The sequence below is a fragment of the Bufo gargarizans genome, chromosome 1 (genome assembly GCF_014858855.1).
Source record: "Bufo gargarizans isolate SCDJY-AF-19 chromosome 1, ASM1485885v1, whole genome shotgun sequence".
Classification (NCBI taxonomy): Eukaryota; Metazoa; Chordata; class Amphibia; order Anura; family Bufonidae; genus Bufo; species Bufo gargarizans.
The window spans coordinates 739,942,506-739,963,135 of record NC_058080.1 but is presented as its reverse complement, the minus strand read 5'-3'; the positions used below and the strand labels follow the sequence as shown (position 1 = coordinate 739,963,135).

The window sequence follows — 20,630 nt, the reverse complement described above, 5'->3', positions numbered from 1 at the left end:
GGCCCAGGCCTCACAGGTGCACCTAAATGTGGCCTGTAGATGGAAAACAGGCACATTTAAATTGGAGTTTATATACCTCCAGGAATCTCTATATATACAAACTGAATGGAATGACGTGGTATAGCAGGAGGTGCTCAAACCCACATGCAGTCGTGCATATATATAGGGGAGCAAATCCTGCACTTGTGGCCCGTTGCTAATGGCAATCCCCAGCAAACATGCATACGGTGGAGGATGCCCGCAGCGAACCACAAGTACCACAATAGACATCCTACACAAGGTAACAATTGTGTGGATGTTATAATCAATATAACAATATAACAAAATAGCAAAAAACAGGTGCACTCTGCGGTATTACTAAATCCTCAAACTGGTTTTAAAATTGAGAGATTAGTCAACATGTCCTACGGTGTAGGACATGTCTAAGCCCGGGCACCGCGACAAGGTTTCTCAAGTAGCCCGGGACCTAACACTCTCCTACCTGTGCCAGTGGGCAAATACCAGGAGCCAGTGGGCAAATTACAGGAGCATAAGGCCGACTCACAGACAACTCACCAGTTGCCTCCAACATGTATCCATGCTTGCAATGGGAGGAGGGAGGAGTCTGCAAGTCCCACTCAAGACTGTCTGGTATGGCCCAGGCCTCACAGGTGCACCTAAATGTGGCCTGTAGATGGAAAACAGGCACATTTAAATTGGAGTTTATATACCTCCAGGAATCTCTATATATACAAACTGAATGGAATGACGTGGTATAGCAGGAGGTGCTCAAACCCACATGCAGTCGTGCATATATATAGGGGAGCAAATCCTGCACTTGTGGCCCGTTGCTAATGGCAATCCCCAGCAAACATGCATACGGTGGAGGATGCCCGCAGCGAACCACAAGTACCACAATAGACATCCTACACAAGGTAACAATTGTGTGGATGTTATAATCAATATAACAATATAACAAAATAGCAAAAAACAGGTGCACTCTGCGGTATTACTAAATCCTCAAACTGGTTTTAAAATTGAGAGATTAGTCAACATGTCCTACGGTGTAGGACATGTCTAAGCCCGGGCACCGCGACAAGGTTTCTCAAGTAGCCCGGGACCTAACACTCTCCTACCTGTGCCAGTGGGCAAATACCAGGAGCCAGTGGGCAAATTACAGGAGCATAAGGCCGACTCACAGACAACTCACCAGTTGCCTCCAACATGTATCCATGCTTGCAATGGGAGGAGGGAGGAGTCTGCAAGTCCCACTCAAGACTGTCTGGTATGGCCCAGGCCTCACAGGTGCACCTAAATGTGGCCTGTAGATGGAAAACAGGCACATTTAAATTGGAGTTTATATACCTCCAGGAATCTCTATATATACAAACTGAATGGAATGACGTGGTATAGCAGGAGGTGCTCAAACCCACATGCAGTCGTGCATATATATAGGGGAGCAAATCCTGCACTTGTGGCCCGTTGCTAATGGCAATCCCCAGCAAACATGCATACGGTGGAGGATGCCCGCAGCGAACCACAAGTACCACAATAGACATCCTACACAAGGTAACAATTGTGTGGATGTTATAATCAATATAACAATATAACAAAATAGCAAAAAACAGGTGCACTCTGCGGTATTACTAAATCCTCAAACTGGTTTTAAAATTGAGAGATTAGTCAACATGTCCTACGGTGTAGGACATGTCTAAGCCCGGGCACCGCGACAAGGTTTCTCAAGTAGCCCGGGACCTAACACTCTCCTACCTGTGCCAGTGGGCAAATACCAGGAGCCAGTGGGCAAATTACAGGAGCATAAGGCCGACTCACAGACAACTCACCAGTTGCCTCCAACATGTATCCATGCTTGCAATGGGAGGAGGGAGGAGTCTGCAAGTCCCACTCAAGACTGTCTGGTATGGCCCAGGCCTCACAGGTGCACCTAAATGTGGCCTGTAGATGGAAAACAGGCACATTTAAATTGGAGTTTATATACCTCCAGGAATCTCTATATATACAAACTGAATGGAATGACGTGGTATAGCAGGAGGTGCTCAAACCCACATGCAGTCGTGCATATATATAGGGGAGCAAATCCTGCACTTGTGGCCCGTTGCTAATGGCAATCCCCAGCAAACATGCATACGGTGGAGGATGCCCGCAGCGAACCACAAGTACCACAATAGACATCCTACACAAGGTAACAATTGTGTGGATGTTATAATCAATATAACAATATAACAAAATAGCAAAAAACCTGGGCCATACCAGACAGTCTTGAGTGGGACTTGCAGACTCCTCCCTCCTCCCATTGCAAGCATGGATACATGTTGGAGGCAACTGGTGAGTTGTCTGTGAGTCGGCCTTATGCTCCTGTAATTTGCCCACTGGCTCCTGGTATTTGCCCACTGGCACAGGTAGGAGAGTGTTAGGTCCCGGGCTACTTGAGAAACCTTGTCGCGGTGCCCGGGCTTAGACATGTCCTACACCGTAGGACATGTTGACTAATCTCTCAATTTTAAAACCAGTTTGAGGATTTAGTAATACCGCAGAGTGCACCTGTTTTTTGCTATTTTGTTATATCACTATTGTGGAGATCATTATAGATACTGACGGAACTGCAGTGGGGGTAAATATAGATACTGGGGGCACTATGGTGGGCAGGATACTGGGGGCACTACAGTGGGAGTCATTATAGATACTGGGTGCACTTTGATGGGCATTATAGATACTGGGGCACTCTGGGGGGCCATAATATATGCTGAGGGCACTGCAGGGGTTTGAAAAAACAAACGTTGTAAATGGATAGACAGCCAGGAAATGGATGCACACACTCATGCAAAATAGCCACAAAAAAACTGGCCATTTTTAACACCCTGCACTCTTACCAATCGGTTGTTTCTGGGTGGCCCTGGAGTAGAAGTTGGTGCTACACGGCTCTGTCCATATTACAGGTGTTCTGAATAAGCTACCATTCCTCCCATCATCCAGTCACTAACCAAACAATGAAGCTCCAAATGTTAACAGGGCACAAGCTACGGGAGACGGTGCAGATGACTGTGGTTAATGCTATGTCTAGTGCTTTACTGTAAAGCTGCAAAAATCCTAATGAAGAGTCGGACGTTCCCGTGACAGGTGGCAGGAGATCTGCGAGACTGCCAACATGGACACGTTTTCCTTTTGGATCAAAGGACGTCTGTGTTGTTTCTGGTGCTTGCCTCACCTTATTTCCCCAGGTGTTGCTATTACGGTCATTTAACCTTCTCTATTTATAGTTGTTTCTCCCACTATGCTATGCGGTTTATAGCTTCTGTTGGACTTGTGGTTAGCTGGTGTTTGGTTCTCGGCTGAGTTCCTGGTGCTACCAAAGCTTCATTGAAGATAAGTGTTTCCTTTCCCTTTTGTGTTTTGTTTCTATATATGTGTGTGTTGCCTTTCCCTGTTGTTTGTCATTAGGCCTGAGGGAGACTCCTGTTCGTCCTTCCCTTTGGAGGAGCAGGTAGACTCAGTCCTGACATTAGTTCCAGGGTCCTAAAGGGTGAGAAGGGTTTCTAGGTATACGGTGCATGAACTTGCCTACCACTGGGGCCTATTCATACTGGTAGTCTGTCAGGACTGGAGTTAGGGTTTTCTCTAGGAGGTGCCTATCTTCCTTCCCTAGTTTCCAGGCCTTGTTCCGGTATCCCCTTTCCCTCCTATGCTCGGTGTGGTGTTTTCCTCCAACACACGAGCGTGACAGGTGTAGGCCATATTTGCAAATTTGATCTTCTCCCCTCTTTTCAGAAGTGTGTGGGACTTAGTGGGAGGGAAGTGGTCTTCAGCGGCCCAACGCTCACAGCTCATAGCTGGTGTAGATTTCAGTTTGTGACGTTTGAAAAGTCAGAAGGGGAGCCACATTTATTAAAGGGGTTGTCCTGGATTTTGATATTGATGACCTATCCTCAACAGCTGATTGTGGGGATCCAAATCTTTGCACTTTCTCTGGTGAGTGCTGCAGCCTCTTCTTAGGCCAGTGACGTCACTTTAATCCGTCACATGGCCTATTCAAGTGACTGGGCCTGGGCTGCAATACCAAGCACGGCGCCATACATTGGATAGTGGCTGTGCTTGGTACTGCAGCTGTGAGGAGGCCGCAGCGGTCAATGGAGCGCCGTGGCCTCTTCAAACTCTTAGTAAATCTGCCTGCGTTTCAACTCTTAACCATTTTCAGTATGGATACAATTCTATTAAACTGTTATATGAGATCTGTATGGTTCCAGGCCCTGGATGTAACTATTCCCTCCTATACGTAATCACTCTCAGCTGCAGTCTGGTACAGTTTTATCCACTAAAGATAATCCCCTCCGAGATGCATTTACACATAGGGGTCAATCTACAGAAAGACATCTCTATCCTGGACACATCTGCATGTATATACTCAGCAAGCTTCCTAACAGCGCCACCTAGTGGCCAAACTGTACATAGCAGAAATCATGTAAGTAATAGGACTATAATATTTGTGCTCTGTCAGCACAGACTAAAAAAATAAATATTGCAATCATTAATGCCTTTAGGGTATATTAGCATAAGGTTAATTTTTGCTAGTATCACAATTTCTGCTAATGCTATACTCCCCTGAGTTCCTTGGTTTCTAAGACCAGCCAGAACTAGTTTAAAAAAGAAATGAGAGTAGAGGAGAAGCAGCAGGGAGACATTTACATCTGAATAACAATAAAGTTGCCCATACATCTCTGAATTTAATTGGCCAAATTGCAGCAGGTCAATTACCCACTGAATTGTACATATGAATGATCCTACTAGCAACATAACTAAACTGGTTGGCCAGAGCTGCACTCACTATTCAGCTTTGAAGTATAATACAGGATGTAACTCAGGATCAGTACAGGATAAGTAATGTATATACATAGTGACTGCACCAGCAGAATAGTGAGTGCAGCTCTGGAGTATAATACAGGATGTAACTCCGGATCAGTACAGGATAAGTAATGTATGTACACAGTGACTGCACCAGCAGAATAGTGAGTGCAGCTCTGGAGTATAATACAGGATGTAACTCCGGATCAGTACAGGATAAGTAATGTATGTACACAGTGACTCCACCAGCAGAATAGTGAGTGCAGCTCTGGAGTATAATACAGGATGTAACTCAGGATCAGTACAGGATAAGTAATGTATGTACACAGTGACTCCACCAGCAGAATAGTGAGTGCAGCTCTGGAGTATAATACAGGATGTAACTCCGGATCAGTACAGGATAAGTAATGTATGTACACAGTGACTGCACCAGCAGAATAGTGAGTGCAGCTCTGGAGTATAATACAGGATGTAACTCAGGATCAGTAAAGGATAAGTAATGTAATGTACGTACACAGTGACTGCACCAGCAGAATAGTGAGTGCAGCTCTGGAGTATAATACAGGATGTAACTCAGGATCAGTACAGGATAAGTAATGTATGTACACAGTGAGTCCACCAGCAGAATAGTGAGTGCAGCTCTGGAGTATAATACAGGATGTAACTCAGGATCAGTACAGGATAAGTAATGTATGTACACAGTGACTGCACCAGCAGAATAGTGAGTGCAGCTCTGGAGTATAATACAGGATGTAACTCCGGATCAGTACAGGATAAGTAATGTAATGTACGTACACAGTGAGTCCACCAGCAGAATAGTGAGTGCAGCTCTGGAGTATAATACAGGATGTAACTCAGGATCAGTAAAGGATAAGTAATGTAATGTACGTACACAGTGAGTCCACCAGCAGAATAGTGAGTGCAGCTCTGGAGTATAATACAGGATGTAACTCAGGATCAGTACAGGATAAGTAATGTATGTACACAGTGACTCCACCAGCAGAATAGTGAGTGCAGCTCTGGAGTATAATACAGGATGTAACTCAGGATCAGTAAAGGATAAGTAATGTAATGTACGTACACAGTGACTGCACCAGCAGAATAGTGAGTGCAGCTCTGGATCAGCTGTTCCTGAGCTGCGATTACCTGTGGGTGTGGTCGCCTGTGGCTGTGTGTAGCTGCTGCTGCTGCTCCTGAGCGTTTGGAGGAAAATCTATCCACCTGAGGCCGGCTCTCTCCTCCCCAGGGGGAGAGTGGGTTCTCAGGCATGAGCGAGGGAAGCAAGCCCCAGGCTCCTGTTCCCAGCGGCAGGCCTTCAGGGGACAGGAGAAGCCAGCGTTTGGCCTGCATGGAGGACTCAGGGGTAAGAAGATCTGGCAGGAGTCGCAGTAATGTGGCTTCTGTCTCCCCTGAGTCTGAGGGTAGTAGGAAGAGCCGCAAGGCTGGATCCGCTAAGGAGGACCCGAATGCCAGCATGGGTGAGAGTAGCCCTTCCGGGGCCCAGCAAAAGCCGAGTGTTCACGGAGGTGAAGCAGATCTTGAGGAGGAAGGCTGGGGCGTACTGAGGGCCCGGGAGTCCATTTCCACCTACGGATCCCGGGTCATGAGCCACCTCCGTGAGTACGAAGACGCGACTAAGACCCTGAGGAGGCTCCGTGAGGAGCTGCGCGGCTTGAGGTCTTGTGTTGGAGTGGCCCCAAAGAGGAAGAAGCAGGGGCTGGAGAGCCAAATAAAGCAGCTACAAGCTGACATTGGCGAGATTGAGCAAAGGCGGACTGTACTCCGAGATAAAAGCGGCCCGTTTAAGGAAAAACTCCTAAACGAGGAACGTTTTCGGAAGATGGCGGAGGAGAAGAGGCAGATGGGGCAGCAGCCTGACAGCCAGGTGGAGAAGGAACCAGTCGTGCAGGAGGAGGATGATGATGATGACCAGCAAGATCCACCTGGCAGCCTGCAGGAGCAGATTCCGTACAGTGGGCCCCCTGCACGCCAAATAGCAAGGTCACCCAGCTGCGGCTCGGGGGATGAGTATGAGACCTGCGGCCCGGGAGGGGCCCTAGTGGAGGAGATCCAGCTCCTGGAGTCCCCAGTGCGTTTCCAGGACTTATGCTTTGGTGATGAGTTGCCACCGGAGACGCCTGGGGAAGGAAAGAAAAAGGCTAAGAAGACCAAGCTCCAGGAGCAGGTAAGATATGTATACACCCCCCTCCCTGGGACCCCCGGGTTGACCGCAGGGCCGGCTCACTGTATTAGCCCCTCTTCTCAGCCCAGCCCGTGTCCTGCAGTGGACTCGGTGCAGGAGAGAGGGGAGAGCGAGGTATCCGATATGGTGGTGAGCTCCGTCTCTGTTTGCAGTAACGGGGATGGAGCTGGTGCGACACCGGCTGAAAAGCCGGACAGGAAGGTTACTGCGGAGGATGAGAGAAAAATCTCTGGCGCTGGAGTTTGCTCCCTGATGGGAGGAGGGGGTGGCTCCACGCCACAGATGGCTGCAGGAGCTCCGATGGCTCCAACCGCTGATGACGCTGTTCCCTCGGGCCAGCAGAGGCATGAAGGAGCTGTCGGAGCTATGACGGTTACGCCTCCCAATGAAGGTCAAGAACTGAGGCCAAAGCCTTTGTTTTGTATTGGCGCTGCTGGTCCAGATGAGCGGCGCCATGAAAGAACAGATCAGCAGCGTTTGGATCAGTGGCGCCCGGTAATGGATCAGCGGCGTCCAAAAGTTGTAAATGGTAGTACTGAGGAAGCGGAGGGCAATGATAAAAGTGGGGTTGGGGCTGTGGTCTGTCTTTTGGGGGCAGCTCCGACCCCAGGGCCCAGTGATGCTGAGGTACCAATAATTACACCAAAACACACCGGTTCAGCCAGTATGAGTGAGGGAGCAGGTGGGGGGCAGAAAATTATTTTTAATAAAAATATGTCTGGGGGTTTGGATGGTGGAGTGAATGGTGTTAGGAGGGAAGGAAGGGAGGTCGCAGAATCTGTTGTAAGTAAGGCAGGTTTGGGGATGGAAGATATGGAAGTGGGTGGTGGAGGGTCTTTGGTAAGCGGGGAGGGTGTGGAACCTGGTCCGGTTGCCCCCCCGGCTGTGGCAGCCCCTGTGCGCAGTTTTGCTACTGTCACGGCCGGGGTGAGTAGGGGACCCTCCTTGTCCTCTGGCTCTGGGGACGGCGTTTTGCAGCGGCGTCTTCTGGAGGCTCTAAAGAGAGGGGAGAGCACAATCAATGTAGAGGGGAGGGAGGTTGATCTATCCTTTTGGATAGATAGGCATGGCCTCTCAGCCTTCCGAGAGCAAAGGAGCGGGGAGACCACGTGGTCCCTCCCGACAGCTGGGCAGGGTGCTCTCCGTAGGAATGTGGTCCGTCTGAGGTGGAGGGGCAGTGATACATGTCCTTCAAGATCAGAAGTTGTTGAGCTCCTTCTAAAGATGGGCTTCAAGGCGACAGACATCTACGCCTTGATACATCCCTATGGGACCCCTGAGTTCGATGTCAGCTTTGTTCGGCCGGAGGGACTTGAGCTCTTCTGGTCGAACTATGAGATGGCAAAGGACGAGCCCAGCTGGCGAGATTTTGCCGTCCAGGCAGTGTCTCGTCAGAACAATGTGAAGAGGGTGACCGTTCTAACCCGTAACGAGTCACTCTCGTGTATTGACATCATGACGTGGCTCGGCCGATATGGGGAGGTGGTGGAGGTTCCCAAGAAGAACAGGGATGAACATGGCATCTGGTCTGGGGCCTGGACGTTCATGGTAAAACTTAGGCTTTTAGGAAACACAGTTACTCACATACCATCTGCCACCTTCCTTGGAAGGGATCGCATCCAGATTTTCTACCAGGGTCAGCCGAAGCTCTGTCACAGATGCGGCAGCCCCACACACTTCAGTGCTAACTGCACTGTACAGAAGTGCGCGCTGTGTGGGGAGATTGGCCACCTCGCTGCATCATGTGCAGAGATTAGGTGTCACCTGTGTGGTGACTTAGGTCACCCATTCAGTCGCTGCCCTCATTCCTTTGCCAATGCGGTCAATGCCCCGGCGGGAGGAAGCCGTGAGGCCAATTCTACTGGGGCAGGGGCTGGCAGAAGTGAAGGAACAGAGGGGCCAGGGAAGAAAAGTAAGCAAAAGACGCCTGCCCAACTGAGGCGTCAGGAAAATCGCCGAAGGGAGAGGGAGATGGGTGAATCCCGGGAACCTCAGGCAACTGGGGAAGCTGGGATGACCCCTGATCTCACCCCTGAGACTGCTGCTACTGCTGAGGCCCAAAGGGACAGTGAGCTGGATGAGGAAATTGGGAGGATCCAGGAAGAGGAAGGTGCCATCTCCTCATTATCCCCCCATGACGGGGGAAGTGGGGGATGGCAAAAGCAGGGTAATAAACGTACAGGGAAAAAGGGAGATTTAAGATCTTCTCCCACCCGCCAGATGCCAAAGGAAGGTACAACCAACCCCCCTCTGATTAGTCTCTCAAACCGGTTCCAAGCCATTGGTGACACCTCCCCCTCCTCAGGGGAGGGAGCCGGTGGGGAGGTTTCGGGAGTCGCGGTGACACCTGGGCCTGCGGGGGACGCCGAGCCTCCTTCTACTGGGGAAAACATGTCCTCAGGGGTGGGGGCTGGCTTGGAGTCAGAGCACAAGGGCAGAGGTGAAATGGACACATCTGTTTGTTTGAAGAGGGGTAAGCCATCATCTGATGAAAAAGTTGGTGGGGGCAGTGGGAAAAGAAAGCCATCTAATTCAATCACCCATGATGGCGGCACTCACTCCGTTGACGCTGGCGTCCATTAATGTCGCCAGCATTAAGTCAGATACGGCTAGATTTGCGGCCTTTGATTTTTTCAGCCGGGTTGAAGCTGACATTTTGTTTTTGCAGGAGACCAGGCTGCCAGATTTGGCATCTGTATTTAAAGCTAAAAGGGAGTGGCGACGCGGATCCTCCTACTGGTCTCTTGCGGCCGAGCCGTATAGCGGGGTGGCAGTCCTTTTTACTGCACCGGTAGAATGCCGACGGGTTATTGAATTAGAAATGGGGAGGTGCCTGATCCTGGATGTCCTCATGAGGGGACAAGAACTTCGTCTAATTAACATCTATGGTCCCCAGTCCAAGTGGGACCGTAAGTGTCTCTTCATGAGGATCAAGCCCTATCTTTTTACAAGTTGGCAGGTGGTCTTTGGAGGGGACTTCAATACTGTCACGAGGCCCCAGGATAGGGGAGGTTCCAGGGACAAGCTGACTTACGACAGCATTGCGCTTAATAAAATAGCTAGTGAGGCTCGTCTGGTGGATGTCCACATCCGGCACACCCCAGGCCACCCGGGGTTCACCTATCATAGGGCTAGTTGTAGGTCTAGAATAGACAGGTTTTATTTAAAGGAGGAAGCCGTCTCTTCAGCCGTGTCCGCTGTGGAGGTGGAGTTCTCCGACCACTGTATGATTTTGTTTTCTCTGAATGTTGCAGAGACCCCCCGAATGGGAAGGGGCTACTGGAGGCTCAATTCGTCTCTCTTGGAAGAAGCGGAGATAAGACAGTCCTTTGAGGATTTCGTTCAGAGCCAGGTACCATTGCTGGATCTCTGCGGCAGTAAGTCTGAGTGGTGGGAGATCTTCAAGGAAAGGGTGGGGAGATTCTTCCGCCAGCTCTCGAGCCTCAGGAGTCTGAGTAAGTATCGCCTGTATCAGGGCCTGAGGAGGAAACTCGAACGTCTTGTCTCGACTGGGGGTAGCCGTGAGGAGATCTCCAGAGTGAAGTCTTTGCTTATGAGGTGTCAGTACGATAGGCACGCATCTTTAGTTTTTGAGAGGGATTACGGGAAATACCGCTCGCCCGACCCTTACAAAAACTGCAGGATGTCAGTGAGTAGTAAGATTGTGTCAGGACTGATTGATAGTACGGGTTCTCTGAGAAGGTCCAGATCAGGGATCCTGGAGGTTGTCAGATCCTTTTACTCACATCTCATGGCAAGGAGGGATCTTGATCGTGATAAGATATCGGCTTTCCTGACTGAAACTGTCCCTGAACCAGGGGTAGACCCCTCTCTTGACGGTTTGACGGAAATGATCAGTGAAGAGGAAGTCAGTCTGGTGATTGAGGGGCTTGCTCCCAAAAAATCACCTGGTCCGGGTGGCTTAACATCTGAGTTTTACAAGACCTTTAAGGACACCTTAGTTCCCCTCTTGACTGAGGTATTAAATGAGTGTCTCTCCTCGGGTACTCTACCAAAGTCAATGAGGAGGTCGGCCCTGATCATCCTGTCAAAGGGTAAAGATCCTTTCCACATTGAGAATTGGCGTCCCATAGCGCTCCTCGGTGTGGACAGAAAGATTTTGGCAAAGGTGCTATTTAATCGGCTGGTGAAGTTTGCACCCCAGCTCCTTTCTGGGGCCCAGCATTGCTCTGTTCCCGGCCACAGTACTTTTAGTGCTGTGCTCAGTGTCCGGGAGGCCGTGGAGCAGGGCAGGGCAGGTCACTGGAAGGGGTACATGCTGTCCTTGGATCAGGCAAAAGCATTTGATCGTGTTAACCACGAGTACCTCTGGTCTGTCCTTCTGAGATATGGCCTGCCCGGGGGGTTTGTTGATTGGCTTAAGACCTTGTATGCAGGGGCAGAGAGTTTCCCGCTTGTGAATGGTTGGATTGGGCGTCCTTTTGGGGTGGGATCTGGGGTTCGCCAGGGTTGTCCTCTGAGCCCGCTTTTGTACGTGTTCGCGATCGATCCCTTCCTTAGAGGGGTTGATCGTGGGCCGTTGGCGGGCATCGGGATGGACCGGGCGGCTCCGGAGACTACACTGAGGGTGGTGGCGTATGCTGATGACGTAACTATCTTTGTGTCTTCGAGAGGGGAGGCAGAGTGGGTACTGTCTGAGGTAGAGCGCTACTCAGAGTCATCTGGGTCCAAGATCAACCGAGATAAGTGTGAGAGTCTCTGGCTGGGAGGTGGAGATCCTGGTTTTGATCTCCCGGACACCCTTCCAGAGCCCCAGGAATCTACAAAAGTCCTCGGCATTGAATTTGGCCAGGGGGATTACCCCCATCAAAACTGGGATAGCAGGCTTAAGATTGCCGCTCAGAAGGTGGACCAGTGGAAGGGTTGGTCTTTAACCCTCAGGGAAAGGGTGAACATTATCAAAACCTACCTGATCCCTTTGCTGTTATATCTGGGCAGTGTGTGCGTCTTGCCGGAACCTTTCTGGACTCGGGTCTACAGTCTGTTCTTCCAGATGTTATGGGGAAACAGACTGAACCTTGTCAAGAGGGAGGTTACTTACCGTACGAGGAGACTAGGAGGGTTGGGTATGGTCAACCCTGTGGTGTTCCTGGTGAACACCTTTATTAAGATTAATCTCTCGAACCTCTGGCAAGAGAGGGCTCCTCTGTGGGTAGCCTCCTGTCGGGGATGGTTTCGGCCTTTCTTCCAGGAATGGGAGACAGGGGGGCAAGTGAAGGATCTCCGCACACCACATGGGCATCTCCCGGCTTATGCTGCCCTGGTTCTGAAGGTATTACGTCGGTGGGGTCTGGGGATGTGGGAAATCAGGACTCAGTCAAGGAGACTCCTTGACCAGAGGGTTCTGTTGACCCATTTCCAGAAACCTCTGGCCTTCAGGGACTGCCCAGGTCGGGATCTGAGGGTTGGGTTACGGCTTTTAAATTCCAATAGGATCCCCTTGAAGTTCTTTGACTTGACTTGGCGCTGCTTCCATGGGAAACTGTGTGTGAGGGACAATCTGAAGTGTAGGAGCTCTGAGGACAGGGGGTGTCCCCGTGAGGAGTGCGGTGGTGTGCTGGAAAGCATGGACCACTTCCTGCTTCATTGTCCCTTTAACACAGAGGTTTACACCAGGGTGGGGACCTCCATTGGCTGGCCTAGGCTGGTCACTCTCTCCTATGCGGAATGGGCCTATGGAGCATTCAGACACCTGGGTGGTAGGGACCTTTGCACTTTATTCCTAGTCAGCTCAGTGGTCAGGTACTACACGTGGCATGCACGGTGTTTAGTTTCGACGCAACGCAAAATCCTCCCCGAGGATGAGGTGGTTAGGAACATTCTCGGAGACCTGGTGAAGGTGCGCTCTCTGGAGTACGAGAGGTTGGGGGCGGGTAGAGCCTCTCTCCTCTGGAGGGGTTTTGCCTTTAGGGTACCCTAGCCTGTTGTCTCCCCTCCCGGTGGTGGGCTGAAGCTGACACTGTAGATTTTTGTTTTGTTTTGGTGGCTGTATGAGGACATAGGGCTTGCAGGCGCCAAACTTGGGCTTTAATGGGTTGTGTGTGGCTGAAAAGCCTCACGGTGGGTGGTGAGGTTAAGGTCTACTATGTAATGTACTATGTAATGTAGTTTATATGTCTTTATGTCTATATATATTTGTATATTTGTATAGGTTGAGTTGTCGGGTGTAGTGTTAGGTTGGGTGGTGGGTAAATGGGGGGAGGGTTCCATGGAACATTGGGGACTTTGTGACATATAAGAAAATCCTGGGCTGGTTCATGGACGTCTATTATCATGTACTGGGGGCATGGGATGCGGGACCAGCTCAGGGACCCAAAAAAAATAAATAAATAAATAAATAATATATATATATATATATATATATATATATATATATATATTGTAGGAAGGTGCAAGGGTCCGTCATTGACGGAAGGTACGTGTCACCGAGGTTCCTGGCCTCGGTGAGATAAGAACCGGTTATTTTATGTGTCAGCAGCAGCTAGTGCTCGCTGACACTGTTTATTCTTAGTGTGGCTGAAAAGCCGATCCGGGCCGGTTCTTATTGGGAGCAGCCAAAGAGCAGGGTGGGTGGCTGTTCCCCGCGTCCAGGCCAGGTTTTGGGCTGGGGTTTAAAAACCCAGCCAGCAGCTCAGCTGGGTGTGGTATGTTCCTCCAAGTAAAAGTGGTGCTGTGAAGGCTCTGTGTTTTTGGGGAGCTGCATGAGAGCCACCAGCCGGAAGCCAGGCACCCTAAAAGCCGGCTGTGGATATTCAGGTGACGTGTTCGTCTTGAGTTCTGTGGACTTTGGCCATGTGAAAAAACATGGGGATTTTCTGTGGTGTGCATTAACACCAGGACTCTGCCAAGTGTTTATGTGATTTTTTCCTTGTTGTGTGAATAAACACTGACTTTTCCGTTACTACCGTGTTCTTGCCTCTGTACTGCGTTCGCTTACCCTGCCTACCAGAGCGAATCCCCACAATTGGTGGCTTGGAGCGGGCAAGCGCAGTGAGGCTGGCGTGGAAGCCGAATTTTTTTTTCTCTCTCACGGTTGTATGTCATTTATCAAGCCGGCTAGATTTAAACCGGTGTCAAGAGACAAAATGGTGGCTGTTATGAAGGCCCTCGTGGAAGCTAACCTGCAGCAACGCGAGGCTAATAAGCAGCAGCAGGAGACCAACCAGTTGCTGCTACAACATGTAATGGCATTACAGTCAGCAGGAGCAACCCCAAGCGTACATGATGTCCGGAAAGCAGTACGTGCAGCGATCCCTAAAATGACCCCTGCAGACGACGTCGAGACCTACCTGGCGATGTATGAAAAAGTGGCCACCAGGGAAAAGCTGCCCCAAGACCAGTGGGCTGAGGTCGTCGCTCCGTTTCTGACGTCAGAGTCCCAGCGGGTGTTTTTTGACTTGCCTGACGATCAAGCAGCCGACTACCCAAAGGTAAAGGGGGAGATCTTGGCAAGACTGGGGGTGAATGTACTGGTCCGGGCCCAGCGGGTGCATCAGTGGGGGTTCAACCCGGCGGAGCCCGTGAGACCCCAGTATTATGACTTGCTTAACCTGTTACAAAAGTGGCTACAACCTGACGTGTTGAGCCCCACTGCTATGTTGGACCGGTTATTAGCAGACAGGTTCTGGAGGGCTCTGCCACCCCCTCTCCAGCAATGGATTGGCCAGGTCTCCCCAGGGAATGCGCTGGAGATGGTCGACCTGGTGGAGCGCTATGAGGCTACCCGAAACTTACAGGGGGGTTCTGTTGGGAGGGGGGCAGTCAGATCCCGTAACTCTCCACACCGGACCCAACAACCGGTGCCCATCAAACCTGCCCGAGATATAACCCCTGTGGACCCCGCTCCAATAATCTGCTGGCGGTGTCGGGAGCCAGGCCATGTTCGAGCGGACTGTCCACGTCAGGGGGAACCCATGGACACAAACTGTGGCTTCCGTCAATCGTTATATGCCAGGAAACTGTGTGCAGTGGGTGCTTCGGAGCCTCTGAACCACCTGTGCCAGGTAGAGGTGGGAGACACTCCAGCGGAGGCTCTGTTGGACTCAGGAAGTCTGGTGACCCTGGTAAGGGCTTCCCTGGTACGCTCCGCTGAGTACACCGGCCGTAAGGTTGGAGTCATGTGCATCCATGGGGACTTAAAAGACTATCCTACTGCTATGGTGTCTCTGTCTACGGTTTCCGGCCGGTGGATCCACGAGGTGGCTGTTGCAACCCACCTCCACTATGAACTTATAGTAGGGAGAGACTTCCCGGGTTTCACGGCACTGTGGCCGGTTCCGAGAGTGACTGATATGCATGATACAGGGGTAACCCTAGCAGAATGGCCTGGCTCAGGGGGGAGACCAGAACCCTGGGAACCTGAGTCTAAAGGTCCCGCGGTAGGGGTGACCGCCACTTCGGTGGAAGAGGAGGAGACATCCCCACTGAGTGTAATGGTGGGAGACATGGAGGACTTGCCGCCGGGGCCTGAGCTGGCAGACCTCAATGTCTCTGGGGGTAATTTTGGTACCGCGCAACACCGGGATCCAACCTTATCCCGGGCCTGGGAAAATGTGCTAATAATAGATGGTGAACCACAACAACCAGGGGCAGAGTCGGTGTTCCCCCGTTTTGTGGTCCATCAGGATATGTTGTATCGGGTAAACCAGCTGCGAGGTGAATCCATTGAACAGTTAGTGGTGCCTCAGGCTTATCGCAAACTCGTGTTAGAGTTAGCACACCAGCATGTTCTCGGGGGTCATCTGGGAATGCAGAAAACCCAGGACCGGATACTACAACGGTTTTACTGGCCCAGTGTGTTTAAAGAGGTGGACGACTTCTGTAAATCTTGCCCGACCTGCCAGGCAACGAGCCCCCAGCACCTGTTTCGCAGTCCCTTGGTACCCCTCCCGATCATTGAGGTACCGTTTGAGCGAATCGCTATGGACCTAGTAGGTCCTGTACCAAAGTCCGCCAGGGGACACCAACACATCTTGGTTGTCCTTGATTACGCTACTCGGTACCCGGAGGCCGTGCCACTGCGACATACTTCTGCAAAACTTATAGCCAAAGAGCTAATGGAGATGTTCTCCCGAGTGGGGCTACCTAAAGAGGTCCTGACTGACCAGGGGACCCCTTTTATGTCCAAGGTCATGAGGGAACTCTGCAAGTTGCTGCGTATAAAACAGTTACGGACGTCTGTGTACCATCCACAAACGGATGGACTAGTGGAAAGGTTTAATAAAACCCTAAAAACCATGTTAAAAAGGGTGGTGACCAAAGATGGAAAGGATTGGGACCTTCTTCTGCCTTATCTCATGTTCGCAGTGCGAGAGGTGCCCCAGGCCTCTACTGGGTTCTCGCCCTTCGAATTGCTATATGGCAGACATCCTCGTGGCTTGTTGGACGTAGCCAAAGAGGCGTGGGAAGAACAACCCACTCCGCATAAAAGCGTCCTGGAATATGTTACCAAGATGCAACAGCGGATAGAGACCGTTTTGCCTCTTGTCAGGGAACATATGGAGGCCGCTCAGCGAGCCCAGAGTCGGATCTATAATCGGCAGGCTCGGGTCCGGAACTTTAACCCGGGTGATCGGGTGTTGGTTCTCGTGCCGACAGTGGACAGTAAGTTCCTAGCCAGGTGGCAGGGGCCCTACGAGGTGCGTGAAAAAATAGGAGAGGTAAATTACAAGGTACACCAGCCGGGGAGGCGAAAGCCGGAGCAGGTTTACCATGTTAATTTGCTAAAACCTTGGAAGGATAGGGAAACCTGTACGGAAGACAGCCCGCGACCGGGTTTTCTTGGACAAGAGGGTCCGGCTCCTAAGTCTGATGCAAGGGAAGCGGTTGCCACAGTAAAAATTGCTGACAGCCTCTCCTCTAAACAGGCTCAGGAAACCAGGGAGTTTGTTAGTCGGAACACGGATGTGTTCTCAGACCTCCCTGGACGTACTTCCGTAATCCAACATGACATTGTCACCGAGCCTCAGGCAAAAGTCCGGTTAAAAGCATATCGAGTACCCGAGGCTCGGCGAAAAGCCATCTCGGAGGAAGTGCAACTTATGTTGCGGCTGGATGTCATTGAGGAGTCTAAAAGTGAGTGGGCCAGTCCGATAGTGTTAATACCCAAGCCAGATGGGACACTGAGGTTCTGTAATGACTTCCGCAAGCTTAATGAGGTGTCCAAATTTGACGCGTATCCCATGCCCCGAGTGGATGAGCTTATTGAAAGGTTGGGCCAAGCCCGGTATTTTTCTGTGTTAGACCTCACCAAAGGGTACTGGCAGGTACCCTTGACAGAGGCTGCCAAAGAAAAAACGGCTTTTGTCACGCCAGAGGGGCTTTATCAGTACAAGGTACTACCCTTTGGTCTACATGGCGCTCCCGCCACGTTTCAAAGGCTAACGGATATTATACTCCGTCCACATCGTCGATACGCTTCGGCGTACCTGGACGATATCGTTGTCCACAGCACCGACTGGGAAAGTCACCTACCTAAAGTACAGGCTGTAGTGGACTCCCTTAGAAAGGCGGGACTAACAGCTAACCCAAAGAAATGTGCAATAGGGTTAGAGGAGACTAAATACCTTGGGTATGTCATTGGACGTGGAGTCATTAAACCTCAAGTGAGCAAAATGGAGGCGATACGGAATTGGCCCCGACCTGCTACCTCTAGACAAGTCAGGTCATTCCTGGGAATGGTGGGCTATTACATGAGGTTCGTTCCCCATTTTGCCACTTTAGCGGCTCCGTTGACAGGGCTTTTAAAGGGACGGAAGTCCGTGATAGTCCGCTGGAATGACCAGGCGGAAGAGGCTTTCTCCGCTTTGAAGTCGGCCCTGTGTGGGTCCCCGGTTTTGGTGACGCCCGACTTCAAGAGGGAATTTGTGGTCCAGACTGATGCCTCCGAAGTAGGCCTCGGTGCTGTACTGTCTCAGGAAGTCAACGGGGAGGAGCATCCCGTTGTCTTCCTCAGCCGTAAGCTCACTCCAGCGGAGACCCGGTACAGTATAGTGGAGAGAGAGTGCCTGGCCATCAAGTGGGCACTCGAGTCTCTCCGCTATTATCTGTTGGGGAGGAAATTCCGTCTGGTGACCGACCACTCCCCTCTCAAGTGGATGAGCCAGGCCAAAGAGAGGAATGCTCGGGTCACCAGGTGGTTCTTATCGCTGCAAAACTTCAAATTCACAGTAGAACACAGGGCAGGCCGGTTACAGGGAAACGCGGATGCCCTGTCCCGAGTACACTGTCTGGCGTGTGTTCACCCCCTCAGGGTTGAACAAAGGGGGGAGGTATGTAGGAAGGTGCAAGGGTCCGTCATTGACGGAAGGTACGTGTCACCGAGGTTCCTGGCCTCGGTGAGATAAGAACCGGTTATTTTATGTGTCAGCAGCAGCTAGTGCTCGCTGACACTGTTTATTCTTAGTGTGGCTGAAAAGCCGATCCGGGCCGGTTCTTATTGGGAGCAGCCAAAGAGCAGGGTGGGTGGCTGTTCCCCGCGTCCAGGCCAGGTTTTGGGGTGGGGTTTAAAAACCCAGCCAGCAGCTCAGCTGGGTGTGGTATGTTCCTCCAAGTAAAAGTGGTGCTGTGAAGGCTCTGTGTTTTTGGGGAGCTGCATGAGAGCCACCAGCCGGAAGCCAGGCACCCTAAAAGCCGGCTGTGGATATTCAGGTGACGTGTTCGTCTTGAGTTCTGTGGACTTTGGCCATGTGAAAAAACATGGGGATTTTCTGTGGTGTGCATTAACACCAGGACTCTGCCAAGTGTTTATGTGATTTTTTCCTTGTTGTGTGAATAAACACTGACTTTTCCGTTACTACCGTGTTCTTGCCTCTGTACTGCGTTCGCTTACCCTGCCTACCAGAGCGAATCCCCACAATATATATATATATATATATATATATATATATATATATAATATAAAAAAAAAATTGTGTGTTGCATTGGGGTGGTGGTGGGTGGGCTTTTTGTAAGTTTAACTTCTGTATTTGTTAAGTGTAGGTAGGTGCAACCGGATCAGGAAGGTTAGTACATGTACATAGATATTGTAAATATTGTACATAGCTGGTGTTCTGTGGCGAGTGGGCTGGACCGGTGCTGTCTGCGCCGCGCTGAGGAGCATCATGTCCTGTATGGTTGGTTTGGTCTCTGTTTTATATATTTATTTATCTGTTTGTTTTAAAATTTTAATTAAAGAAATACAGGATGTAACTCAGGATCAGTACAGGATAAGTAATGTACTTACAGAGTGACTCCACCAGCAACTATATTCTGAGCATCTGGAAAGGATACATATGCTGCTCCTTGTGAAGGTATTCACTATACAGGGCGTCCTCCAGCACTCCAGGGGTCTGTATCTGGAAGCAGTAGACATGTTTCTGTAAAGCCTCTTGCACTTTCTGTACACTGCACCCCCAGTAACAGGACAGAATACACTTCTCCAGACAGTGCGGTCTCAATGTAACCCCCTCTGTGTGAAGAGAGCAAAGAAACCAAGATTAGGACCCTTCGCTCCTCTCCCCTCTATGATAGTGAATCAGCAGTCAAGTGCTGTATCCATGCCACTATAATCCTCACCTGTGCATAGACAACAGTTGTTCTACTAAATGTAAATGACAAAGAATATCCTATTGCTAAAGGGGGCTGCCCCATTTGGGACGTATTATGGCATATCCACAAGCTCAGCTATTTTCAGACGTCCTATAGAAGTGAATGGAGAAAGCTGCGCATGTGCCGCACTGTATGCGTTCCCAGGCAGGCGTGATGGAGCTCGGTTCTGGAGATAGGAGCGGGTCCATCCTATCAGACATTTATGGCATATCCTGTGGACATGCCATAAATGTCACATGTGAGAATACCTCTTTATTTGCAGCTCAAAGGGGTTGCCCTTGGATATCCTACCCACAGGACCACTGGGGTCCCCCTGACCACGAGAGTAAAGTACATGCACTTGGCTATCTTCAGTGGCCCCACAGAGCTGAAGGAAGCAATGCGCATGTGTGTCCACGGCTCCATTCAAACTGGGCAGCACAGGCCTCTGTTCTCGTAATCAGTGGGGGCCCCAGTGCTCAGACCCCCTGCCTCAGACACTTATTCCCTATCCTGTGGATCGGGGAAACATTGTCTTAGTGGGACAACCTCTTTAGCGCTCTGCCAACGAGAGTAAGCTCTCAGTGCCCATACTGCGGACCGCAAAGTGTGATCCGCAATGCACGGCACTGGCTGTGTGCATTGATTTGAATGGGTCCGTGATCCGCAACACGGCATCTTTTTGAGATGTGGAGGCACGGATCAGTAGCCCAAGGAAGTGCTTCGTAGTAGGGCTGGGCGATATGGCCTAAAATCTATATTGCCATATAATTTGAAGCATGTGCGATATAACGATATATCACAATATATTATTTTCTTCTGTATGTATATAAATTACAAAACTGTTCAAGGAATTTTGCCATGGCTATTTGCAATCATCCATGTCCCACAGCCAGCGCCATGAGCCCCATGCCATAGCCATCCACCGCCCCCCCACCCCCCGGTAGATTCGGGCCCCTGCTAATATACATACCTTTCCTGCATGGTGGGCGGCTGGCTGATG

The 20,630-nt window shown here is 50.6% G+C and overlaps 1 protein-coding gene across 3 annotated transcripts in view; it reads right to left on the bottom strand.

The window, feature by feature from the left end:
* Nucleotides 1–20,630, bottom strand: part of CGRRF1 (cell growth regulator with ring finger domain 1) — a 35,834-nt gene that overhangs the window by 11,032 nt on the left and 4,172 nt on the right. For all 3 annotated transcript variants that reach the window (XM_044276480.1, XM_044276478.1, XM_044276481.1), the window contains one exon: nucleotides 19,331–19,508. In XM_044276480.1, coding sequence (XP_044132415.1) covers nucleotides 19,331–19,508 — 178 coding nt within the window. The remainder of the gene's footprint in view (nucleotides 1–19,330; nucleotides 19,509–20,630) is intronic.